The sequence below is a fragment of the Pelmatolapia mariae genome, linkage group LG16_19 (genome assembly GCF_036321145.2).
Source record: "Pelmatolapia mariae isolate MD_Pm_ZW linkage group LG16_19, Pm_UMD_F_2, whole genome shotgun sequence".
Classification (NCBI taxonomy): Eukaryota; Metazoa; Chordata; class Actinopteri; order Cichliformes; family Cichlidae; genus Pelmatolapia; species Pelmatolapia mariae.
Genome location: NC_086241.1, coordinates 27,477,482 through 27,504,135, shown reverse-complemented (window position 1 = coordinate 27,504,135; position 26,654 = coordinate 27,477,482). Strand labels below are relative to the sequence as shown.

The 26,654-nt window shown below is 41.3% G+C and overlaps 2 protein-coding genes across 2 annotated transcripts in view; both read left to right on the top strand.

The window, feature by feature from the left end:
- Window positions 1-19,783, top strand: part of xpo4 (exportin 4) — a 52,847-nt gene extending 33,064 nt beyond the window's left edge. Inside the window, exons 9-24 of the mRNA XM_063499420.1 lie at window positions 6,429-6,603; window positions 6,739-6,915; window positions 7,019-7,161; window positions 7,334-7,479; window positions 8,239-8,416; window positions 11,918-12,077; window positions 12,235-12,404; window positions 12,703-12,877; window positions 14,239-14,445; window positions 14,532-14,618; window positions 15,024-15,204; window positions 15,303-15,424; window positions 15,522-15,652; window positions 16,083-16,200; window positions 16,333-16,425; window positions 18,147-19,783. Coding sequence (XP_063355490.1) covers window positions 6,429-6,603; window positions 6,739-6,915; window positions 7,019-7,161; window positions 7,334-7,479; window positions 8,239-8,416; window positions 11,918-12,077; window positions 12,235-12,404; window positions 12,703-12,877; window positions 14,239-14,445; window positions 14,532-14,618; window positions 15,024-15,204; window positions 15,303-15,424; window positions 15,522-15,652; window positions 16,083-16,200; window positions 16,333-16,425; window positions 18,147-18,344 — 2,461 coding nt within the window. The 3' untranslated portion in view covers window positions 18,345-19,783. The remainder of the gene's footprint in view (window positions 1-6,428; window positions 6,604-6,738; window positions 6,916-7,018; window positions 7,162-7,333; window positions 7,480-8,238; window positions 8,417-11,917; window positions 12,078-12,234; window positions 12,405-12,702; window positions 12,878-14,238; window positions 14,446-14,531; window positions 14,619-15,023; window positions 15,205-15,302; window positions 15,425-15,521; window positions 15,653-16,082; window positions 16,201-16,332; window positions 16,426-18,146) is intronic.
- Window positions 19,784-22,061: 2,278 nt separating this feature from the next.
- Window positions 22,062-26,486, top strand: eef1akmt1 (EEF1A lysine methyltransferase 1). Its single transcript, XM_063497510.1, has 5 exons — window positions 22,062-22,145; window positions 24,104-24,252; window positions 24,486-24,568; window positions 24,730-25,019; window positions 25,266-26,486. Exons 2-5 carry the CDS (start codon window positions 24,106-24,108, stop codon window positions 25,397-25,399), a joined length of 654 nt encoding a protein of 217 aa, XP_063353580.1. The 5' UTR covers window positions 22,062-22,145; window positions 24,104-24,105; the 3' UTR covers window positions 25,400-26,486.
- The last annotated feature ends 168 nt before the right edge of the window (window positions 26,487-26,654 follow it).

Below are 26,654 nucleotides of genomic sequence, written 5' to 3'. Positions count from 1 at the left end.
CAATTATGCGCTCTAACTTGCTAATCAGGTGCTGCAGGCTGCTGAATGTAAACCACATTAAGTTGGGCCAGTCTCTATGGTGACCACTCTTTCCGCATTAAATTTTAAGCATAGAGTGTTATTATCAATAATAAGTAAGTTTTGTGTTGTAGGCTCCATGTTAAAGTAGCTTCCCCATAGATCGTAAGGTTAATACACACTGACCACGAGCTGCACTAAATGAGGTTTCCTTTTATTAAATAATTCCTATCGTGCACATGCATTTCCAAAAATATGTAAACTTAAAAAAAAAAAAACAACATACACACATTAAAAGCATTCTGGCAATGTGCCTACAGTGTAAAAGCTATTTACCTTTGTCTACATCAGTCACACAGATGGTTAAGCAGATAAACCAGGAGAGAACTCGGAAGAGCATGTGTTTCAAAGGCTGAAACTCTGCAGATTTAATTTTAATACTCCATCTAAAATGCGTTCATTTCGGCTGCATACAGCACATTATGCACGAAACAGTAGCAGCAAGCACTGTTGTCGTTACATTATCCTTGGTGACAGTCTCAACAGCTGTTTATCTCCCCCCAGTATCTCAAGGTTGTCATGTTTCTTAAATTTAGAGACTCAACAAGTGATGGAGGCCAACGTCAGCAGAAGCGTGACTCATACTGTACCATTTGTGCTTTATTTACAGGAAGTAATTGCTTGTTGAGTCTCTGTTTTAACAGCCTCCGATTCTAGCATCTGCGCGCTCTGCAGGAAACTGGCTTCCAGTTCAGTGACAAATGGAGCAAACTAGTAACTTATGTTTCTCAGATTCCTCTTAAACTAAATTTACGTCGAAGTGGATTAAATTATCCCTTTATTCTTCTCACGGAGACACGGTTTTTAACCAAAGAAGACAAAAACTGACATTAGCGAGCTCTCGAACACTGGAAAATACCGGGTATGGGTGTGTTTTTTGTATCAGTTTTATAGTCTTCCTCTAATCTAATACAGAACTGCCTGACCCTGTAATAAAACTGATGTGGTTTGCTTGCCTATTCCAGCTGGGCAGCTCGTGTTGAAACCCTTTTAGCATCTCTCTCCCTACAATTTAAAACCTTTTGTTTTTATTTGAATAACCTGGTCTGTGGATCCCTTGATTCTTACTAAGTACAAGCAAACAAGAGGGTTTATGTAAATCACAACAGACCATATGAACTGTAAGAAGATACGTCTGCTGTCGTGGATGTTTTATATGTAGTAAATGCGACTATTTTGAGTGATTTTGCAAATCGTTTCAATCAGATTGCCTGCTTTATCTGTATTTTTAAATTAAATTAACCGATCCAACCCATCAACATGAGCGTGAAGTCAAAATATGAACAGAGGACTAAAACGAAAAGGATAAATCATGTAAAAAGGAAAATAAGCCTGATTTTATTTTTTAATAGCACATTTCTCAATCAAATTTTATGATATGAATGTTAGTATTAACTTTCCATAGAGTAGAGGTGAGATAACGCAGCTTTTGTTTTAAGGTTTTTGGTCAGCCACAGACGAGCTTCTTATTCTATAATCGAAATGTCTTTTCTATTGCTTGCTAATGTGAAAGCTGGAGGTAGCATTTGCTCTGTTGGTTATGTCAGAAGTACTGTGTCTTCATTAGTTGTAAAGAAAGAGATGCACCAGAGTATTACGTAGCTTCCACTAGACTAAACTGAGTGTTCCAGCATTCAGCTTATTATCAGTGCAGTCTATACATGTTTTTAATTCCTGGAGCTCAGCTCAAAGTCAGTGCTTGCCTCAGTGCTTCACATTTTTTTCAACCTTTTTACTACGGTTGTTTCCAGCCACATCCTATAGGGTTGTAATTTTGGTTGAGTCATGACTCCGTAACCAGAGCTTCCAGTCAGAGGTAATGCAGCACTTGCCTTGTGACATTCTCTAACAAAATAATCTGGGAGTCTGGTTTCAAGGATTTATTACCAGAGTAACCTGCAAGTGTGTATGTCTACCTTTGGATAAGACCACATCTAACAAAAAAAGCCCTCTTTAATCTCCAAGTGGAGACCGATGTATATGCAAGCAGATTCTAATTTATGCTGTATTCCTTGGCTGACACTATTCAGCTGTCACAATGAATTGTGCTGGCAGGTGTGTGGAAACCAAAGCGCTTCCTCTGTCTGGGGTTCCTGTTTGGGAACCTGCTTGTTAGCAGAGCTCCTGTGAAGGTGTAGAGCTCGTGATCTTGTGGTGAATAGTGCGACAAGTCGTGTGAACATGCGGCTTTCCTCGCAGGTGGCTTCTCCGAGGCTATTGATTGGCTGAACCCAGATGCAGAGACAATCAGTGTTTTTTGGGATTGGGAAGGATGCATTGAAAGAGGTTACTTCTCCATCTTTTAGCAGCAGGGTGGGACAAGAGTTACTGGTTAAGAAGCTGAAGCTGGGTTTCAGACTGAAACCAGTGGCAGTCTGAGCCTTGTCCCAGTATAAATCGTTGTTTTGTTGTTTTTTCTTCTTCAGTTTATATTAATGTAATCAGTCTATAAAATGACAGAGAACCAAAACAAAAAATCATCTAAGAAAATGTCATTAAGTCCAAGGTGTTGTCTTCAAATTCCTTGTTTGCCTAAAATCTGTGGAATTGATTATGATTCAAAATGCAAACGAGAAAATCCGCACACTGGAACAACCTTGAAATCATTTTCTTTTTTCTAGAAAAAATACATTTTTAGTCAATGGACAGATTGTTTCAGTGGATCTGTAGTGTAGGAGAACCGGTGTTACACACTGCTGAGTGCGTAACACAGGTGCTGCACAGGCTATCTTACCAAACTCATTATTACTTCCTATGTTTTGGATCAGTTCATATACTTTTATTACAGATTATATGGAAAAAAAATTATAAAATATGTATCCTTCACCTACAACAGTGGCCTTCACAAGTAGTTCTTATCTTCATCTTCTCTGCAACAAAAGCTGATGAACCCAACGATCGCTGCAGGTAATTCAACTACTGATTCATCTTTTTCTCGCTTAGTTAGCATCCTGGCTGGATTAACCTTGGATTTCAACCTTCCACGTTAATCAGACTGTTTTTAATGAAAACTGTATCCGTAAACTGCAGCATTTAGAAAAAATGTTTCCAGTCAAACCTTTTTCTAAAACAGTGTTTTGATGATTTCTAATTGGATTTTCTTAACAGATTCACTTCTGTAAAACTGATGGCACTTAAAAAAATTATATTATAATGTTATAATAAAAAGAAAAACTGTCAAGTGGAAGAATGAATTTCCACAGCTATTAAAGGTGATTAAGCTGCGATAGTCCTATAAATTCAAATATTCTTTACTTATGTTTGTTCTTAAATGTGAATAGGATATTAAATATTTTAATAGGATATTTCTCTAGTAAATTTCAAGTACTCTAGCTGTTCTCTAGGAAAATTAAAAATATTAGAGATCAAGAGGTTTTTATAATTAGCATAGTTTAGTTTTTATGGGTAATATGTCTCATCAGAATTTTAGCATTGGAACTGCAGCATCTTTCATCTTTAGGTCAGCGATGCCTAACCCTACTCTCTCTGAAAACCCTAAAAATGCCTGCAGCCTGATTGCCCAATTCAAATCAATTTGAGAAGGTTAAATGCTTGAATGTTTCAATGAAGATGGGACCCGTTTTCTTGTTGTAGCGAGCGTTGATGGGAAATTTAAGGTATTTCAAACTATTACTGAGCCCTTTGTGAGAAATAATTTTGACCCAGATTTGGACTTTTTTTTTAAACGAAATGAGTGAAGGTTTTATATTTTATTATCAGTTGATGAAATTTCCAGAATAAAAATAATTTCTGAGTTGTAGCGGCCTTCAGAATGTCGATGAGCTTCAGGAAGGGTTTCAGGTTTGTCGTTCTGCCAGCCGGGACTGTTTTAATTCTCTTCTTTCCAATGAAGTGCAGTCTGGTTCAGAGTGCAGCTGCTTTTAACAATAAGAGGATAAAGAAGGCAATAGATGAGATCCAGTTACTTCTATTTTTAGGTTTCCGCCTCTCTTCCAGGTCTTTTTAGAATATAATTAAAGATTTTATGTCTTGGTAAAAAAATCTGATAAGTTTGGACCTCGACCTCGATTTGACTTGTTTTGGCTACAAAACAGTGGAATCACTCCAAGCCCTGTACTCCTTTTAAAAACTACACTCTTCATTGGTGGAAGCACTGAATTCCTTTTGTATGCTTTAGTTTAGTTGATTTGATTTTTTTTACTGTAATTGCTGGTTTGAGTTTCTGTGAAAATTGCATCACAAGTGTTTCACATCAGTATCACAGAACAAATGCTTTACTGATAGATTTTATTCAGATATAAAAGACTTTAATACCAAAGTCTGTCAATCAAATACTTTGTTTTTTTAGGCACTGATTAATATTTGAATATGTGAAATATAAAAACAATGTGAATAGGTTTACTCACCTCAGTCAGCATTTGTTTCACTGAGTTTCAGCTTATCATTTTTTAGTTTTTAGCCCAAACAAGCTTAAAATCAATTCATACAAAAAACCCACATTTACTTAGTTACATTTATTCTATATTTATTCTACATTTATACTGAATAATACTTTAGTTTGGTGGTAATTTTAGTAATCAGGCTTGCACTCTTTATGTTAGCATTAACCATTAATAGAAGTCGCCATATATAAAAAAGAATTTTAACACAGTAATGTTTTTAATTAGGTTTTTTGCATCAAAGTGATACATGGGTCTGAAAAAGTATACTAGAAAGGTTTTCTATTTAATTGTGGGTGTATGTGAGGTCACTGTGGCTCTGATGTGAATTAAATTGATGCACTTGTATGTGCAGATCAGACACATAATGCACACACATGCTCGCTGTTGAACCATGTGACCAAGTGAGGAGGGGTCTCTATCTTTTTTCTTTTCCTTTTTTTCCCTCCTCTCAGCAACTCTCGCTCACTGTAATGACCTATTCTTGGAGCTTTTTTCCAGTTGCCTCATCGGAAAACCATGTGGAGAGGGACGGCCGAGCTACAGTGATTGAACGGTTCTGCTCGCAATTTAAGTCCATCGGATAGGCCTTGGCTAGGCTCTCTAACAATGTTGCTCTCTGACTTGGTCTGAGTGTGGAGAGGTGTGTCAGCTCAAATGCAAAGGCAACACAAGGAAGGTGCAAATACATTAAAAGAAATCTTCAGGGTGGTTTGGAGTGGCGCTGCGGCTTTTCATTATACTTTAATTGGACATTTATTACATCGGGTAAGCAGCAGCTTATAACATGGTATAAAGGGCCCAACACACATGTTGGTAGAAAGCCAAGCATGTCTGTACACTGTAAAGTTTATGTCCTGCTCACTACATGATTTGGTTGAGATAAAATTATTAAATATTATCAGAATATTTCAAAAACTCTTTAACATCAGTACAGCTAGTTTTAAAAAAGCCTTCATGCTCACAATTGACACGAGGATGTTGTTTTATAACTTTTAAAAAGACGCTGTATATAAAATTTCCTTTGCAGCACCTTTAATTTATATTATTGTTATTAAGTAGAGAAGTATTGCTTTTAAGTAGGAAGTTTGTGCGCATTTTTGGAGAAACCATTCCAGCCTTGTTTCCTTTATTTATATTCTTTTTGTCATCAGTTATGTTGTTCATGTGCTTCATGTGCTGTTCATGAGCTGCTTTTTTTTTCATAACACTCACATATATACGATGGGACATATTTCAAATTTGGATAAATGGCCAGCCATAAGTTTCAAAATTCTTAACACAATAACATTTTAAAGGCCTTTGTGTTTGTTTTGTTTTTGCCTTTTTGTCAACCTGTTTAAATAAGATAATATCGCTTGTCCTTTTTTCTCCCCACTTTTAACTGATTTAAAACCATTCAAATCTCATTTTCAGAATTCAGCATGTGAGGAACGTATGATTTCCAGTGTGTCCCGACCCGTCACGTCATGCTTCACAGTGCAATCTGATGACAAAATGCTCTTTGAAATTGAATTCTTGCAGCATGCATGGTGGTGTTTGATGCTGAAACACTATAAAAATAACCTCCGATGCAGCTGTGGAAAACAGCTCAGGGGTCAAGTTGCCCACGAGTTTTGGTTAAGGATCAACTTTCATGTGTGTTTCCAAACCTCCGTCACGAGCAGGGAAACTCGGAAAGTGACCCCCAGTTCGGCCTCAGCCTCACCCTGTGGAGTGGAAACTGGCCTTTCTTGGGCCAAAGCACTGATTTTAACTGAAAATTAAACAGATGCTTTTTGAAGGTGTTTGAAATGTGCATCACGTTTACTTTCATTTATTTTCTACTGTTGAGCGCAATACTGCTGGTATTCTCACAGCAGATATAGTAAACCTTGATTTATGACTTTAAAGATGAATCTGCTGCATATTTGTAGCTCTGTTCATAAAGTTTATTATCCTCATTCTCAGGATTGAGATCGAGGACTCGGAGGCGGTCGGCATCTCTAATATCATCTCCAATCTGATCACCATGTTCCCACGGAGTATTTTAACGGCACTGCCCAGCGACCTCTTTACCTCCTTCATCAACTGCCTCACGCTGCTCACCTGCTCGTTTGGACGCAGCGCCGCCCTGGAGGAAGTGGTGAGTTTCGACCTCTCTTCATCGAATCCAGTTCTCAGAGAAAGAAAATCCCTTAGGTTTTAGAGTTCACTTTGCTGTAATAAGTGTTCACAGGCCTTCCAATTTTGCTTGAAATTACTTTATAATAAATTTCAGCTGGATAAGGATGACATGGTTTACATGGAGGCCTATGACAAGCTGCTGGAGTCGTGGCTAACGCTTGTGCAGGACGAGGAGCATTTCCCTCGCGGCTGCTTCGTGCAGCCAGCCATCCAAGTTTTCAACTCATACATCCAGTGTCACTTGGCAGCTCCCGATGGCACGCGCAACCTGGTGAGCCTTTTTCTTTACTGTACATGAAGAACACTGGACTCGTCAACATGTTATTTATCTCACACTTTTCCTTTGCGATCATAAAACCCTGAACCACACTCAGTCGGTGAACGGGATTTCCTCTCACGATGAGGAAGAGATCAACGAGCTGCAGGAAGACGACAGAGAGCTGTTCTCAGACCAGCTGTCCAGCATTGGCATGTTGGGACGTGTGGCAGCTGACCACTGTATCCCTCTGCTCACAAGGTAAACACACAGCAGCTTACCAGCTCGACCTGGTGTGACCTCTTTCAGATTACAGATCTGGTGAATGTTTCTTTATCTAGTTAGTTTTTTGTATTCTTTTTGTTTTTTGTTTTTTTAAGTGCTGCACTGCTTGTGTTTCTATTTTTATATTTCCATTTTGACCTGTTTGCAGCCTGCTGGAGGACCGAGTAACACGACTGCACGGCCAGCTGCAGAGGACCCAGCAGCACCTTATGGCCTCGTCTGACCTCGGATCAGTGGACCGTAAAGTCCTGGATGACTTATATGAGGACATTCACTGGCTCATACTGGTCTCAGGTCAGCAGCAGGACAGAAATATTATGAAAAACAGATTGACTCATACTGCGTTTGTGTGTGATTATACAGTTTCCCCCTCCTCTCTGAACCTGCAGTTACTGTAAATCCAGCACAAACTGTTGCATTACCTCACGGTGGTTGTTTCTGCTCAACTGAGAGTAGTTTTCCTCTAAACCCAGTTTTAGGGGTTCAGTGCAAACTTCCCAAGGTCAAAAATAATACATGCACACATAGTATTGAATACACTTTGAGAAAGTAAATGAGAAGCCATCTGATGTTCTCATAGAAAAGAATATGGCTGTTTAATAAGTTCTCATAAATGTTTTTTCCAGTGCAGCTTTTTTCCATTTAATGGCTTTATCTGTTAGTAGGACAGAAGAACAGAACCCCACCCAGTCTGTGGGTTTAATTAATGAAATATTGTAGCCATTATTGTGAATTCCTCTGTATTACCATTCAGGCAGGGTTGACAAGTGTTCCAAAAGGAGATGCCTTTTTTTTTTTTTTTGATCTAATTTTAAAACGAGTTCAGAGTAAGTGTATTTCATGCATGCAACACTTTTTTGTACTTTGTGAAGTACAACAATGCACTAAATTTGTCTCTTTTCAGTTATTACAAACAAACATAGAAGACTGGAAATGAAACAAAAGTAAAAGTTAGAGCTTAAACTGTTAACTTTTCTTCTGACTTCACTTTTACCCTCGTAGTAAAATGAGCAGGCTTCAACATGGCTACCTGTACCTGTCTGTGCTCTTTAGGTTATCTACTAGCAGACGATCCTCAGGGTGAAACCCCGCTGATCCCCTCAGAGGTGATGGAGTTCTCCATCAAACACTCAACAGAGGTGGATATCAATACAACGCTGCAGATCCTCGGCTCACCGGGAGAAAAGGCCTCGTCCATACCGGGCTGCAACCGCACAGACTCTGTGATCAGGTATTGTGTCCTGTTTATTTCATGTTTGTTTGCTTTTTGTTTTGTTTTTTGTTTTTTTTTTGTCATGGCCTTCACATTTTTTTCAGATGTTATTAAAAAATTTTAAGTATCTAAGTTGTGCTGTTGTATGCGGTTAATTGCTCTTCTGGCTTAGCTGTTGAGACAACAGTCTGTTTAAGGTTCCAGCAGCTGTCTGAGAGTTTTGTCGTTGTGTCTTCAGATGTCAGCAGATGTAGTTACCCAGTAGTCAGGGACCCACACATGTTAAAACCATTTTTCTGAGTACCTGAGATGCTTAAATCTCACATTCATTGCTGTTTTCAAAGGTTAGAATTTGCAGCTCCAGACTGTAGAAACGTTGAATCTTTGTTTGTATTGTGCATTTTGTTGCATTTTGACTGCTGGTTGATAATTCTGATATCACATCTTTGGACTCCATACAGATTAAACTGTGTGTTGAGTCTAAGCCTCCCTCTCTACGTGCAGTTTCCTCACTGCCGGGAGTTAGTTGGACACAAAGTTTGTCACCATTATTGTCCCATAAATCTAAAGGTGGGCTCGTTTCTTTGCATTCACTCAGGAACACTGTCTGAATGTGGAGCTGTAAAAACACAGGAACACGTACTGTGGTAATACGATAGTTTAATGTTGGGCGGTCCAGACAAACTCTTTTAAATATAAATGCACATGTATGACAAAACATGCATCAGTGTAATTCACAAATATTTGAGTTTTTACTGAGTGGCTGATATTTCCAGCTTTTCAAAACTACTTTCAGCCAATACTTTGATTAACATCTGAATTCTGTTTACGACGGCAGCACCTCATTCATTTTTTCTTGTTTCTGTGTCACACTGTTGTTACTCTGGGATTGTTGTACATTAGTGCAAAATGTTGGTGCTAAAAATACACCAGCAGATAATTAAATAGGCTCAAGCATGCAAAGTATAGCTCTAGGTGCTGTTACCGGATAGGATTTATTTTTTAGCATCTATTAGCTGTGCAGCTTGCAGTGTTGGGAGCCTTGGGCTTCTCGGAGGCTTTATCATTGCACTGGATGCTCGTCTGTTTAAAGGCATTCGTGTGTGTGTGTATGTGTGGATAATCACAGTGACGACAATAGACATTCACAGCAGCCACTGATATTGTCTGTTGAAGGTCATGGTGCTGTTGTCTTTTCTAGATTGTTCATTGTGTATAAGTGTGTGTGTGGTGGATTGCAGACATGAGTGGCTGATGGCATCAGGTTTCCCAATAGCGAGCGGCCGACCCCAGCCCCATAAATGTCAGCGTGGTTTTGTTTTCTGCAAACAATGTGAAACTGTGCACTGTCCTCCTGTAAGCCACTATAAGCCCTCTGTCTCTCTGTCCTTTTGTATTGTGTGTGGGGACTGGGAAGCTTACTCTTTAACACACAGGCAGCAAGAGGATCATCAGCTGATATCTGATCATTTTGCTGTAGTGGTGGGGTATAATTTCGTTGCTAACAATAAAATCAATGGCCAGGCATTAAATATGCCTGTGCACAGGGTATAAGTATAAAGTGTCTACTAGTGCTGGGCGATATATCGAGTTTTTTAAAAATATCGATATATTTTTATACGAGATATAAGATGTGACAATATCGTTTATATCGATATAGTCTATGTTACGTTATAATTATAGTTGCGGAGCCGCAAATTTGCCTCTCTTTCGTCCACTTTTGTCTTTACGCAACGTTACTCGACCTCACCTCTCCTTCACTGAACACAACTCCCCCTCCTCCCCCATCGCTTCACCTGCAGGCAGCGACAAGATGGACACGGCAAATCTCCGTTAACAAGTTACTGCGCATCGCCCCGTGCGTGGGGCTGGACGGCGTCAACGTGTTAACGAGCTAGCCACGCTAACGCCTAACTGCACGGCCTGAAATCCTTTCATTTTCTCAAAAGTTGACTGCGCGCCTTTTGTATGAATTCCGGTTGTGCTTGATGACCGCGAACCGATTTTATGTGGTACACAGCGCTCAGCAATCTGTCAAAAAATGTTTTAGTTCGACTTTGGTAAGCTACGGAGCTGCACTGCTTGACGGATTGTCGGAGCATTACGGCTACCGAGGAGCCTCGCGGAGTAATACGTACTGTGCTTCAACGTAATATTACCGTATTGTGTGTGTATAAGGACCATAAATGGCACCTGTTCAGAGACATGGTTACGAAGCGGATTTCAAACTCCAGGCTGTCAGTCACGCAGTAGAAGTTGGGAACAGAGCAGCTGTGAAATCTGTGTCATTATGCTCAGCGTCTTTTAGTTTACATTTTGACTGCACAATTGTGAGCTCTTTGTTATGCACAAAACAACATAGTTTTCTTTTATTTATAGAGCATCATTATTTAATAAATGCTCATAATTTATTTTTGAGTAGTTTTTTTCATGTACATCTATGCTGTATGTTAATAAAAGTGCCTGTGTGACATCTGGGACACAGCTTTGACTAAGAACTCTCTTTTTGTTCTTACTTTATGGCTTTAAAAAAATATCGAGATATATATCTTATATCGCCATCCAGCTAAAAAATATCGAGATATGAATTTTGGGTCATATCGCCCAGCTCTAGTGTCTACACAGTCTCTCCATAGTCTCATTATTGCTCCAGAGCTGTATATTCACCATTGATATATTTATTAGCCATCTCAAAATGGATAGAAATAAACACATTTAACACACTGAACATGCTGAACCATGTTAAACGGTTACAAGCATGACGTTCTCCGTGGTTTCTCGAGACCTTTTCACATCTGTCACTTGTGCTCAGTGTGTGAAAAGCACAGCGTACCAGTGGTGGACCTGCCAATTCTGGTAATCAATGGCAAATGCCAGTCTGGGTATTTGCCAGGACTCATTAGAGGGTTTCAGGCCACCCTCATCAAGTCTTTTTCTGATTGTTTGATCAGAGACATTCGCAACAGTATCATGCAGAAGGTCAATTTTTTGCCTCTGGCAGTGCTCTTTCTGTTCCTTCTTGGAACTTCTACAGCCCTGTCCAGCTCTCCTGAGTAACTTCCTGTCTCCTGGAATGTCCCCCATGCTTTTGATACTGTCCTGGGGAAAACAGCAAACCTCCTGGCAATGGCGGATGTTGATATGCCGTCCTGGTGGAGCTGGACTACCTGTGCAACCTGTGTAAGGTGCTTTTGTGTGACAAATATACCTCTAGGTGCTGTTAACGGATAGGATTTGTAAAAACAAAACAAAAAAAAGATGGCGTTGAAGTCTTAAAAGAGTCACAGGTAGGTAACTAACCCCTTCAACTTGGGTGCGAGCACAACTGTAAGAGTGAATCTTTACTCTTATGTTTTTTGCATTGTGACTGTTCCGAACTTTGTGATGTTGAAGGTAAAATGGACCAGAAAGCTTTCACTGAATGCTTTATCTTAGCATGACGTGTTGTCTAACAGTCATCTAACAGTTCTTCTCTTTCTTTCACAAGTCAGCTCTAAATCCAACTTCCTTTGCCTTCAGGTTGCTGTCAGCGGTGTTGAGGACGTCAGAAGTGGAGTCCAGGGCAACCAGAGCGAATCTGACGGAGCTTTTGAGCCCGCAAATGGGGAAGGACATCGTGTGGTTCCTCAGACGATGGGCTAAGACGTATCTGCTCGTGGACGAGAAGCTCTATGGGCAGGTATAAGGCTGAGCTAACCGATCGCTTCATCAATCAGATCTTTTCTACACTGTCGCTGTAATACACATTTTTGCACCAGTTGGTATTTTTCTCCAATAATGGCCATAAAGCAGGCAGTCGTCTTCTATCCAGCTCATCCTTTTCTACCCTTCCTCAGATCAGCATCCCCCTCAGCACAGCGTTTGGTGCCGACACAGAGGGGGCCCAGTGGATTGTGGGATATCTCCTGGAAAAGGTGATCAACAACCTGACCGTGTGGAGCTCAGAGGCTGAGCTAGCCAACGACACCGTGGAGCTGCTGGTGACGCTGGTAGAGAAGCGGGAGAGGTGAGGACATGTTACTCTTTGATAGACAAATAATGTTTTCAGGTACTCTGAAATAAATGTTCTCAGTATTTAAACTGAATGTTTAGATGACCTTCCCATTCCCCAATGACACATTTATTACACATAATATAACCATATATAATTTAACCATGAGCATGTTTTTCAAAAATATTAAATCTCTCTTCACATCTTGTGTTCATAAATGCAGATTTTTATAAGAAAATCAATTCGTTTCTCTGGTTAGCACTGGGCAGGATCGTCAGACTCTAACAGACCCATTGCCTCCCTCTCCATTCAGGGCAAACATCGTGGTGCAGTGTGAGAGCTGGTGGAACCTGGCGAAGCAGTTTGCCAGCCGCAGCCCACCTCTCCACTTACTGTCCAGCTCCGTGCAGAGGACTCTGATGAAGGCTCTGGTCCTGGGAGGCTTTGCACAAATGGACTCTGATGCCAAGCAGCAGTACTGGGCTGAGGTAACGTGTGCTGATACGTGTAGAAGTACTTAAGTGATTTACTGATTAATGATTGTTTAGTAGTAGTGGTTGCACCGGGGGGAAAAAGCAAGTACAGTGAAACAGGAGAATTAGCAGAAGAGTAAAATGTAAAAGGCTGTGACATTTTGGTAATGAGCGGCGTTGCTAAGAAGCAGTCAGTGTGTGTCTCTGTGCATTGGATAATTGTTTCAAGTGCTTCTGACGCATTAAGTTGTTTTCCCCCATAAAGTGGGTTTGATCTGTTTGTTTGCAGCCTGCTTCTCTAACTACTTCTCGTCTTGCACAGTTTTATGTTTTTGTAGCATCATCGCTGTATTTTTATATCTCTGTCAAATCTAGCAAGCCAAAGCTTTTTGCAGTTTTTTTTTTAACATTACAGCTCTAAAAATCACAAATTTATCCTTTAAAAAAATATCAAATTATTTAGTCCTGTTTAGAGATGAGGAGCTGCACAGAGTTCAGTGAGCTATGAGGATTAGGACAGATGGATGAAGTCGATAATATTCCTGCGTTTAGTCTTTCTCCCGTGTGTATAACATGATCCTCGCCGTGATCCTGGAGGTCCTTTTCTTAATAAGCTGACAGTAGTAAACGGGGGTGCAAAGCCACAATGACTCCAAAGTAATTATGGTGAGTGTAGGAGTGAGGTCGCAGCTGTCGGTCCGTACAGCTGTTCTGTCTGAAGTCAGATCGCTCTGTGTTTGGAAGTAGAGCGAAGCACCTGACAACTGATCAAACATGGCTTTGGTTCATCTCTACTGTAGTGATGTTTGTTTACATGGACAGAAAATTCTTTTATCCTACTTGTTCAAGTCCCTTTGTTTGATTGAGTTCAGACAAACACTTTAAAGGGTTACAAGGAGGGTCTTGAATATCCTCCATGCAGTTACACCATCACCAGTCTGAAACATCACAGCAGGAATTGAGACTCATCAGACTCATCACCAAATTTGGTGAGCCTGACATTACATCAACAAGGCATATGTGCCTAGAGAATTTCCTCTTTTTTTCTGGATCATCTTCTGTAAATCCAGAGATTGTTTTGTTGGGAAAATCCTGCTAGGTCAGCAGTTTCTCAAATGCTCCAACAAGCACGTCGGACACCAACAGCCATGCCATGTTCAAAGTCACATAAACCACCTTTCATCCCCATTCTCGGTTGAACATAAGAAGGTTATTTTGCCAGTATCTGCAAGTGCAATGGGTTGCTGCGCTTTTTGCTAACAAGCAACAGTTGAACCTAATTAAGTGGCCAGTGATTCTATATTATAGTCAAATACATTGCACTCTGTGGCTCTAATGCATTGTCTCGCCATCTGACCTTCTGTCTGTCGTTGCAGGTGCTTCACCCGCTCCAGCAGCGTTTTCTTAACCTCATCAACCAAGAGAACTTTGCTCAGATCAGCCAAGAAGAAGCTGTCAAACAGGAAATCGTCGCTACGTTGGAGGCGTTGTGTGGCATCGCAGAGGCGACGCAGATCGACAACGTGGCCTCGCTCTTCTCTTTCCTCATGGACTTCCTGTCCAGCTGCATTGGCCTCATGGAGGTAACAGAATCTAAACCTGTAGATATTGAGCTGAATTAAAGCCTGAATCTGATCTGACAACACCTTTTTTTTCTTTTGTCACCCAGGTTTACAGTAACACACCGGAAACAATCAACCTCATCATTGAGGTTTTTGTGGAAGTGGCTCACAAACAGATCTGTTACCTGGGAGAGGTGAGAGACGTTTCCACTGTGTTACCTGCAGACAAGGTTTTAAAGTATAAAATGCTGGTGGTTTTCCATCTGGCATAGAAACAAACTCCAACTGTATGTCCAAGATTCACTTAATATGTTTCTGAAGAAGAAAAAACTGCACTGACAACCAAACAAAGGATTTTCAATTTGACACCATCTAACGCAAATCTTGGATCACTTTGAAACTTGGTGACTCTGACCTCAAGACTAAGGTCAGAGGTCTATTTTCCTGAAAATTTTGTAAACACAATGACTTGAGAAAGATGTCACCTAGGGTTTTCAAATTGATACCATAGACGCATCGACTGGGAGGCTGTAGGTTAGCATTTTTATCGTCATGGAAGCACAGATGTAATAGTGGTCACTTGTGTACTCCTGATTCAGACCAAGTCCATGAAGCTGTACGAGGCGTGCCTAACGCTGCTGCAGGTCTACTCCAAAAACAACCAGAGCAGGAAGCGAAGCGATGCCACGGCCGAGGAGGACCAGTACCAGGACCTGCTGCTCATCATGGAGCTGCTCACAAACCTGCTCTCCAAAGAGTTCATCGACTTCAGCGACACAGGTGAGGTTTTTAAAAAAAAAAAAAATTTTGTGTATTTTTCCTCTTAAAAAGAAGACGTTGCTAAAGTTTAAACTTGACCAAGTGGCTGTGCGTTCTAGATGATGTGTTTCGAAATCAAGACCAGGGAACACCAGCATCCAATCGAACAGTATCCGCTGCAGATGTCGTTCTCTATGGTGTCAATATAGTTCTTCCGCTCATGTCTCAGGACCTGCTCAAGGTAAAACATAATCACGGATGTCTCTTTATATATTGATATAATATCATGTCTGTGACATATGTGAGCGCACGCTGATCCTGTTCTTGTTATTTTCCAGTTCCCCTCTTTGTGTAACCAGTACTACAAACTCATCACCTTCATCTGTGAGATCTTTCCAGAAAAGATCCCACAGCTGCCAGAAGACCTCTTCAAGAGCCTCATGTTCTCCCTGGAGCTGGGAATGACCTCGTATCCTCTTACTGTGCCAGCAGTATTGATTGTTATGGTGGGATTTATGAGAGAATATCCAGTATCTGTAGAATATCCACATATTGGCTGTAGAGGTGGGCGGATTGATCCAAATATCAATAGTATTGACCTCAACGCTGGTATTGATATCGGTTTGAAACTAGTGGAATAGGATCAATACTTTTTCTATCCTTTAAGTTCAGTATGTAGCCCGCATAATTACATAATTACATAGAACTGTTGACATAGATGTTGTCTGGAATACGACAACAATCTTTCTAAATACTCAGAAGGCCACACCACAGGAGATTTGTTCTTTACTTGCACTTAGAGTTGTTTTCCTGTTTGCCTGCTGCAGCTGTGGAAGAGCCTGTCGACAGGCAAAAATGAAATTGTCAAAATAGTTTGTGCTCCTTAACATCTGTTTCAGGATGAGTTCTGAAATCAGCCAGCTGTGTTTGGAGGCTCTGTCTCCTCTGGCTGAACAGTGCGCTAAAAACCAGGAGAAGGACTCTCCTCTCTTTATCGCCACCCGTCATTTCCTCAAGGTACGATACGCACTTCATGTTGTCATGACAGCAATACAATAAAACTTTTATAAAGGAAGAAGGGGGGGGGGAAGAAGAGTACTAATAAGTAAACAAATGCACACCAGCTCACACCGTCCTCTGTGCACTCAGTTGGTGTTTGACATGCTGGTCCTGCAAAAACACAACACAGAGATGACCGTGGCGGCAGGAGAAGCCCTCTACACACTCGTGTGCCTGCACCAGGTGAGTAATACACAGTGAATGCAGCTCAGTGAAAATCATTAATTGCTTTGATTTTTCCCTCTCTCTCTCTCTCTCTCTCTTGTTCTGTGCAACAAATGAAGGCTTTTAAGATGCTGAAGGTCTTTATTTTTGAAGGTTCCAAGTCTCTGCTTTTGTTCAGCTTCTAAATTGGAATTTCTTTTCTAAGCAGCATTTTAAAATGTGGGCTTCATCAAATACAGAAGTGCTTCAGGCTGAAACCCACAACTGTGCCGTTATTAACACACTTTTACTCAGTGGCAAAAATGTGTTGATTACTGGACATAAAGCTTTTTGGTTTTTTCCTCCTTTTTTTGCGTGCTTTTAGCAAATGATTCAAACAAGCTGGCTTTCTGTTTCTGCCTTACATTTAAATGTGACGGCACATTTTTAAAAGCAACAACTGTATATGTCAGAAAATCCCTTTATTGGGACCTGAGCTGCTCCCAGCGTGCAGGCATAGTTTTCATAAATGACACAAGAAGCCCTCTAGTGGCTAGTTTGCAAAAACACAGCTGCACAAAAACTTGACCAGTTTTGTGATGTGTGAGTAGCTATTCCAGCTTTCAACCAGAGCTATTACATCAGGCATAAAGTGGTTGAAAGATTTGCAGATTCCAATTATGTATTTATTTATATACTTATAATACTGACTTTTAGCGTATAGTGACAACTAAACAAACATACACAAATGCAATTAAAAGGCCACATGACATTAATACCAAAAGATAAAACATTTTGGATGTTATTTTCATGACAGTAAACAACTAATATTCATTAAATCTATTTTCTGAATAGCCATCCATCCATCTTCTTGCGCTTATCCGGGGCCGTGTCGCGGGGGCAGCAGCCTAAGCAGAAAAGCCCAGACCTCCCTTTCCCCGGCCACCACCTCCGGCTTGTCCAAGGGAACACCAAGGGGTTCCCAGGCCAGCCGAGAGATATAACCTCTCCAGCGTGTCCTGGGTCTGCCCCGGGGCCTCCTCCCGGTGGGACATGCCCAGGAAGCATACTTGTCAGATGCCCAAACCACCTCGTCTGGCTCCTTTCAATATGGAGGAGCAGCGGCTCTACTCTGAGCCCCTCCCAGATGGCTGAACTTCTCACCCTATCTCTAAGGGAGAGGCCAGCCACCCTTTGGAGGAAGTTCATTTCTGCCGCTTGTATCTGCGATCTTGTTCTTTCAGTCACTACCCACAGCTCATGACCATAGGTGAAGGTAGGGATGTAGATCCACCGGTAAATTGAGAGCTTTGCTTTTACACTCAGCTCCGTCTTCAGCACGAAGGACCGGTACAGCGTCCATCGTCTGTCGATCTCCTGCTCCCCTCTCCCGTCACTCGTGAACAAGACCCCGAGATACTTTAACTCCTCCACTTCTTTTCTCATTAAATCCTCTGCAAACTACTAGTGTTCATTTTTATAAAATAATGAATACTTTATTTAAAAGTTGGGAAATTTTACAGAATTGCAAGCAGAGATAACAACATGTGACTATGACGTGTATGCTGCAGTGGATTACACTGTAAACTGGAACATTGAATCTTGTGTATGTTATGTTCAAAGGTTTCTTTTTAACAATATAAATTATAAAATCAAAACAATTTTTCAATTTATTATAATGAAAGAGGGATAATACTATCTGCTTTAACCCTTCCCTTTGTTTGACACTAATCTGATGCTACATTGGTTTTCCATGTCAGGCGGAGTACTCGGAGCTGGTTGAGACTCTGCTGTCCTCTCAGAGAGACGCCATAATCTACCAGCGGTTAGCCGACGCCTTCAACAAGCTGACGGCCAGCAGCACGCCGCCCACCATGGACCGCAAGCAGAAGGTTGCCTTCCTCAAAAGCCTGGAGGAGTTTGTCGCCAACGTCGGCGGCCTGCTCTGCGTGAAATAACCACTGGAAAACCAAACCGGCCTCTAATCATCGTCGTTCTGAAAAGCAACCAATCAAAGACGCCCCCTGCTTCATCCCTGAGAACTATGGGTAGAAGGGACGGCTGAAAGCCTCGGAGGACCTCTCTGGCAGCTGGGGCGGGTTGATCTCATGCCTGAATGTTTACCCTGTTTTCACCTCCTTGGATGTCTTTTTTTCCCCCCCCTTTTCCTTTCCTACTGTTACACCCGCCTGCCCAGCACGATCAGCAGACGCGATGAAGAGGAGGAGGAGCTAATTGTGGAGACTAAACTGCTGAGCAGATGGACTCAGAGGTTCATGTTAGACTGAAGCAACTGAGCACGGACTGTCAAGCAGCACCCAATGATTGCTGTTGTCCTCCCTTTCCACCTCCTCCTGCTCCTCCTCCCCCTCCTCATGTGCCTGGAACTTTCTGGAGCGCGCACGCACACACACACACACACACACACACACACACACACACACACACACTCTCTCTCACACATACACACACACACACAGGAACATAGAGACCGACACTAAGGGCAAAACAAGTTACTGTTCTTCAGGTTTTGTATGCAGTTAAAGGCATTAGAGGGGCCAACCCACCCTAGTTCAAATACTCACACACACACTCTCTCACACGTCACCCCAATCCTTCCCAGAGTGCCTTTGTTCTGCCGATTGTTCTCTATGTGTGTGTGTATGTGTGTTAAAAGGAGAGAGAATCATGCCATACGAAAAATGACAACCAGTAAGGACCGTGCCTGCCAAAAACCTAAGAAGACATACAAAGCATGAGGTGTGGCCGGCTGTCTTTGAGGCTGCTGATGCACTCGGAACAGGAGGACATTTGTTTGTTGGGAACGTCAGAAAACCAAATTGAGATTGTGTTTGACTAAAGGGTGTAAATATCTATAAATATATAATGTTTTCAAGGCTGATACCCTTCAGAAATGTACGTTACGGGGATTAAAGATGACGGAAATGTTTTTATACACCAGTAAAAGGCAGGCAGAGATGTACGAGTTCAATAATGTATGAATTCGGCTAAAGAGGGAGCAATTTTCTCGCTGTTGACCTTTGCTGTTTGATATAGTTTTTTTGTTTTTTTTCCCTTCCTATTTGGATTGTAGTTTATATTGTGGCCCCCTGCCTCTGGACACATGAAGGCCAGAGACAGATGGTGCCTTGAAAGTTTAGCAGGATGATTTTATTAGTATTTTTCTACAGCAGCACCTCCACCCGATCACTCTTCAACACACACACTGGATATTACAGAGACTGTTTGAGTTGAAGGACAGCAATAACAAACCAAATAAAAAGGATCAGAGCCACTTGCTGAAGCATTATGTTGGAGACAGAACCCTCCTCGTTCAGAGTCCTATCCCTGTTATTGTAGATGGCTGTTTTGTTAATGAAGTGTAAAGTGTACATAAACGTATTGTATAAAACGTCCTGGCTTCTGTACTTTCTTTGACATGTGCGCTGGCTGTAGTAAACTGTTGATTTATCGATTGTTCTAGGACAGACCTTTGAGTCTGCAGACTGTGAAGGCAGATACGTTTCAAGACATCCTGATCAGTCTTTATTTTTTGTGTTTGATCCTCTTTTTTTTTTTTTTAAGACAGAACTTTTAAAAGATTTGGAAAGATTTTCATTAAAAGAAATGATCAGAGGTGGAGGATCGCCCAATCTAGAAGTGATCTGGATCCAGAAATTTTGGAAGGATTCTTTACAAATGTAAGAAAAGACTACAAATACGTATCCAATTGAGTTAGTATTAATGTTGTCAAGAAAGCATCTCTTTCTTGATCCTGGGAATCAGTTGATGGGTGGTTTTAGTTTTAGCTTTAGCTTTGGCAAGAGTATGGAAGTGCTTACAACCTCAAAAGGTTTTATTTCAGAAATAGAGTAGACAGTAGAAATCTTTCTATATTTACAGCTTATTTTGAATTGTTACACTATAAATGTTGTGGTTTGTAGTGAGCTTCACATTTTTATTATAGCTGGAACCAACCAGTTGAGAATTTCAGGGGTAAATGTTTGATGGGGGTTCAAAATTTAGGAATATTCAAAATTGAGATTATTTGGGGTCTCGTAGATGTGTGTGTACATACCCAGCAACTCTGTTAACCTGCGAAGAGAGCTGATGGATTGTTTCCAGCTTACTGTAAAGACGACCCAGGACTATACACCACCATCTGCTGTGATGCTGCTCTGCTACAGGTGCTGCAGACAGCTCAGAAGATCATAAACAATGGAGTGGAAGTCGTTCTGCTGGACAAATTGTGTGATAACAAATTAAAAAGTGTTCTGCTTATAATTACGTTCTGTTTAAATTTAAAACAAAAACACCGAACAACATATGCACTGAATGATGAAGTTCCACAGGGTTCTGTCCTGGGACCAATTCTAATTACGTTATATTTATCCCTAAGGCAGTATTGTTAAGATTTTATTTTATTTTTTTTAACCTTACAATATATGGTACCGTGAGAATACTGTCCAATGGACATAAAAGTACTCTTCCAGCAATAAGTAGATTCCCAAAAACACTTGCCACATTTCAACATGGCGTGCAGAGTGTCCTTAAAGAAATTAGGAAACTGAAAAAGTGGATGACCAAAGAAGTGCCGAGACTGAAAAAAGAAGCCCAGCTACAGGAGATAAACGGTATATAAAAGTCCTGACCTGAGAGTTTCATGTGGATCAGTGCATCTTCAGCTGATCTGGCTACGGCTACTGAAGCATGACAAATTACACAAGAACTGGACTAAAAATCCGATGATCAAGATCGCAAATTTGCTGTGTTTAACATTGTCATCAGTACTTATGGAGGAGGTCAAAAGATGGGTATAACAATATCTACAAGCATCTGTAAAACATGCAGGAGGCTCTTTCATGTTCTGGGGCTGAATTTTAGCCAGTAGTGTTGGGGACCTTAAGGTCCCCAAGTCAAAACTGATTCTGGAGCAGAGCCTGAACCTTGACAATACTGAAGCCGTGTGGGATCATCTTAACATAGAACAGAACAAAAGACAGCCAACATGCAAAGAAGAGCTTTGAATGTCCTCAAAGAAGCCTGGAGAACAATTCCTGAAGACTACTTAAAGAAATTACAAGAGAGCTTGGCTAAGAGTTCAGGCTGTGATGAAGACTGCAAATGTATTTCTTTCTATGTTTCCAAATATTTCAATAAATCACTGCACCTATTTCCCATTTTCCCAGAGAAACAAAGAAGTGGAGAGTTGCTCAGGGCTTTTGCACAGTTATGTATTTTAAATAAATAAATAGGGCCAATTTAGCTGGGACTGAGGAGGAAGGTTCTTTGTTGTTTATCAGTATAGTCTTTGTAGTACCTTAAACACACACATACACACAGTCATGTACATCCACATATTTACCCACACACTACATCCTTCTCACCACATCCACAGGCACTAAACCATTAACAGCTGCCGATTGCTACAAAACAAAACATACATACAGCACCAAGCTGTGGCTTTCAGTCAGGTGGGACTCGGTGGAGCTTCAATTAATGAATTCATAAAATGTAAGAGAAGATAAATAATAAATCAAATAGATTCTTTAAAAAAATACATTGTTAAATTAAAGAATACTTGTTCTTATGATAAAATACACCATTTCCCGTGCATCCATGGATTGATTAATCGACTCGATTTGGATTTCTTTCCAGCTGCACTGAAGCTGTAGCTACGTTGGTGATTGCGTCATTATTCTGCGACTACTCACGTGTTGACAACAGAGAAGTGCAGATTGGAAGCAGCTACTGATCAGGTATTTTCTGTTTCTTTTGGGTCCGTATATGAACAGGGTCGACAGACTCGTCTCGTGGACCTTTAACCGGCGACGTTAATTTTGACCCACGGGTCCGTTTCTGTCACGTGATCTTTTAATTCGGCCTTGAAATGCCGCTTTTCCCTCGGTGTGAGGACACTAACCCTAACCCAAAAGAAAAGAAATGTTCTCCAAAGTTTTGCAGGAAAGGAGGGGCATCACCTTACACATAAGATGAAAAAAATAAGGATGAACCAAAATGTACCTATCAAGTCAAAACAAGCTTACAATGTAAGCGTAAATGTAAAATCACAATGTAACAGGTGGAAAGCAGTCAGACTGAGACAGGATGTGAAATGGAGAGACCCATTGTTACGGATGTCTGGGAAGGAAGGGGAAGGAGTTCCTGAGGCTCTAGAGTCTAGACCCAATGGTAGGAAATCTATAAGTGCAGATGGGTGTGTGGGCATGTTCATGCTGCATACTGCCTTAAAGATATTACTACAGTATTTAAGTCAGTGGAGCTGCTGAAGGAGTGTGATGTAACTAATGGAGGGAGTTCTGGACCAGCTGAAGTTTAATGGGCTTCAATTTAATTAAATTCAGTTTTATTTATAAAGAGCCAACAACCACAGCAACAGTCACCTTAACTGACTTTATATTATATGGTAAAGATCCCACAACAATACAGAGAAAACCACAACAATCAGACGACCTCCTTTGAGTAAGCATTTGGCGACTGTGGAAAGGAAAAACTCCCTTTTAACAGGAAGAAGCCTCCAGCAGAACTAGGCTCGGGGAGGGGCGGCCATCTGCCATGACAGGTTGGGAGTGGGGCTTGAGAGGAAGACCGAAAAGAATAGTTACAGTAATCAATATGGGACGTAAGCAAAGTGTGAACAAGGATGGCAGTAGTGTTAGGTGTGAGAGATGGACGGAGGCGATGAATGTTACAAAGTGTGATGTTACTGATGTGTGCTTGAAACGAAAGTGTGCTGTTAAGAACAACACCCAGACTCTTGACCTGTAGTGAGGCAGAAACTGAGGAAAAATTGTTACATTTTTAGACAAAGTGCAGTTTTAACACTGGTCAGTTTGATAAAACTGCAGATTGCTGTTGGAGAATGAGGATTTGACTTCCTAGAGGCAAACACAGGTGGCGCTGGGTACATGAGTGCTGCTAGGTTTGGTAGACAGGTGTCAGCATAACAATGGAAACTAATGTTAACTTTATGGAAGATATGACCAAGAGGAAGTAGAGGAGGATAAATAGCAGAGGGCCCAGGAGAGATCCATGAGGAACATTGTTAATAACTGAAAATGGATGGGACATTTTTGAGTGTGGCCAGAGAGATAGGATTCAAACCAGTTTAAAGGTTTGTCAGTGATTCCAGTAGAAGCTAGTCTGTCCAGAAGGGTGTTATGGGATATAACATCAAATGCTGCACTCAGATCAAGAAGGTTAGTAGTCCGGAGTCAGCTCCTGTGAGGTGGTCATTAGAGATTGTAGACACAGTGAGATGCTGAAATAGCCTTTCTCTGGAGTGAATGTTATTTAGATCAAAGCCACATTTATCTTTGTTTGATTACAACCCTATGAGCAAACAGCTAATTCCCCTTTTTAACAGAGGGTCTGAATAGTGGGTGGGTGAGATTTCCTTGCTTACAGAACCAGTAGTGTGCCTGAGATGGCCTTGTTAGGCATATCCCCTCTATATGACCTTTCAAATACTCAAGAATAGAAAAAGTGTTTGAAACTGAGTGTTTACAGCGGTCTGCTCAGCTTTGGCTGCTCAGGGATTCCTGAAACATACGCTGACAAATAACCATGTTTTTTTTTACAGTATGACAGCTTATAACAGTGCATCTAAAGAGAAAATCATAAAAAGAATATACACGGAATAACCAGAACTTTCTTCCTTCCTCTTCCGTTCATCTGCATTGTCCTGCTCCTTCAGCCATGAGCGACAGCGATGACGATGTTCCCACTCTGTCAGCTCACACTCTGGCCGCCCTGCAGGAGTTTTACAATGAAACGAAGGTTGTTACGGATCACAGCGCAGCACCCACAGACCAGTTTGCTGTGGGAGCCGTAGAGGAGGACTGGGTGAGTTTACTGTGTTTTGTGTTTATTTTTAAAAAGTTCAACTATTAAAACAAGACAAACCGTTAATAATCACAAGGATGATCAATTCTAAACCAAATTTGCACGAAAGAGTGAAACAGACCTTTTTATTTGGAGGGTTTAATTCAGCTCATTGTCAGTAAATCGCAGTAATGTGACGGACTTAATGAAAAGTGAATGTCGGTAACAGATGTCTCTCTGCGCATGTCCACCAGCGGATGAGCCAGTTCTGGTACAGCGATGAGACAGCAACACAGTTAGCCGAGGAAGCGGTACGAGAGGCTGGAGAGGGAGGAAGGTAAAACCTCGCACACCCACATGACCACGCTGCTCGGATGTCATTACAGCTGTTTTTCATTTAGTGAAACAGGATAAAAATACGCTTGAGTTCTGTGACCATGTAGAATCGACGTTTGGTTTTGCTGATTGGCGAGCACTTTGTGCCTCCTTTCCTCTCAGGATAGCATGCCTGAGCGCGCCAAGCGTGTACCAGAAGCTGAAGCAGGGCGTGGTGGACGGTTCAGATCGGGTGTCTGCCGTGGTGTTGGAGTACGACCGCCGCTTCGCCTCCTACAGAGAGGACTTCGTGTTCTACGACTACAACGAGCCGCTGTCTCTTCCGGACAGCGTGTCTCCTCACAGCTTCGACATCGTCCTCGCTGACCCGCCTTACCTGTCCGAGGAGTGTCTGAGCAAAGTGACCCAAACCATCAAGTACCTGAGCAAAGGCAAAGTGCTGCTGTGCACAGGTGAGACCCAAACAAGCTCTGATGATGGCACATAAGTAGGTTCCTCACAGAGAGAAGCCTCTGATCATTGTCTAACAACACAGTCTGTCTGTATGAGTCAAGAATAAATGCTAGCTTCTTTGATGTCACAATGAACGAGCGGCACAAGCTGCTAAAAGAAACTAGATTAGATGTGAAATTTAGTATTAAACAGTTTTTTTTGGTGTGTTTTTAACATCTGGTGTTTGTGGTGTTTCTCAACAACAGGAGCCATCATGGAGAATCTGGCCAAAGATCTCCTGGATGTAAAAATGTGCAGCTTTTTGCCCAAACACAACAGGAACCTGTCCAATGAGTTCCGCTGTTTTGTCAACTACCCGTCCCGCCTGCTGTCCTGCTGAGGAGCCGAGCGTCCATCAGATCGACGCTTCGTTCCGAGCTCATGGAGGAGGGACGACACATGGATGTTTTGCAGCGAAAGCCAGCCGCAAGACACGTAATTTTAAAGAGGGAACTCCAACCATCTCACATGAAGATCAGCGTTCTCTTCACGAGTACACCGAGAATGAAAAAAAATAATCCCAGTGTCTCGCCGTCATCCTGATGTCTGGGCTTTGGTTTGATGACTGTAAGTTTGTGATACAGACTGGTTGCGTGAACTTTTGAAGACATGGACTTTATTTCAAGACCAAAGGTTGAACAAAAAGATGATAAGACACATTATGGTTCATGTAAGCTTCAGTGTTTTTCATGGTTTATTCATACAAGAGATTAAAAGTTGGGTTAATCACTGTTTTTAAATGCTACACTGCATCTCAGGTTTTGATACCAATTCAGAGCAGATTACTGTTAGTTATTTAATCTGACTAAATCATGAAAGACTTTTGGTCAGGTCAGCTCTGTCAGGTGGCAAAATGAGCGAGTAAAAGAAAAGAGTTCACGGGAATAGATCACCCCGTCCAGCAAACACCCAGGAGGGTGACGAGTACATCAGCTGTTTAGTATTAAATAGGCAAAAAAGAGGCAGCAGGAACAACTTTTTCTTTTTCTAAAAAACTATTATTTTCTAACCGCTCAGAAAGCACAGCTGTTAAACAATTGGGCTCTACTGGAAAACATACAAGTGTTACTTTCTTGTACAGTTACCCAGATAAGTGAGGTAACAGTCGCAAATATTTGATGTTTGCTGTTATTAAAGTGTCTGAATAACATGAAGCGTGGGCTTGTTGCTCTGATCACCTGAGAAAGTTGCAGTTGTTGTAGAGCAGCAGGTGGCAGCATTGATCAGCTCATTCAGAAGTGAGGCCCTCTGTTGTTGTTTGGTTTGGTTTTGAAAGGTCTGGATCACCTAAATAACAACTACCTCCCATTTTTTTTTACCGTAGCTTGTCATGCAGAGGTAAAACTATCTGCATTACTTGATATGAGAGTTGCTAAATAAAACATGTGCCTCTGTACTTTTGCCAGAAGCAGACCTTCAGTTTTTATGGTGTAGTATTTGTCAAAGTTTCATTCAGTTTGTTGGAAATCTGAGTGTGTATGTCCGATACACAGATGGTTGCGGTTTAATTCTGAACTCAAGTTCGAACTCAAAGGTTTGTATTAGCCTTGTGTCGGTCGATCTGTCTGCTGAAGCTCTGTACTAAACTTGTATTG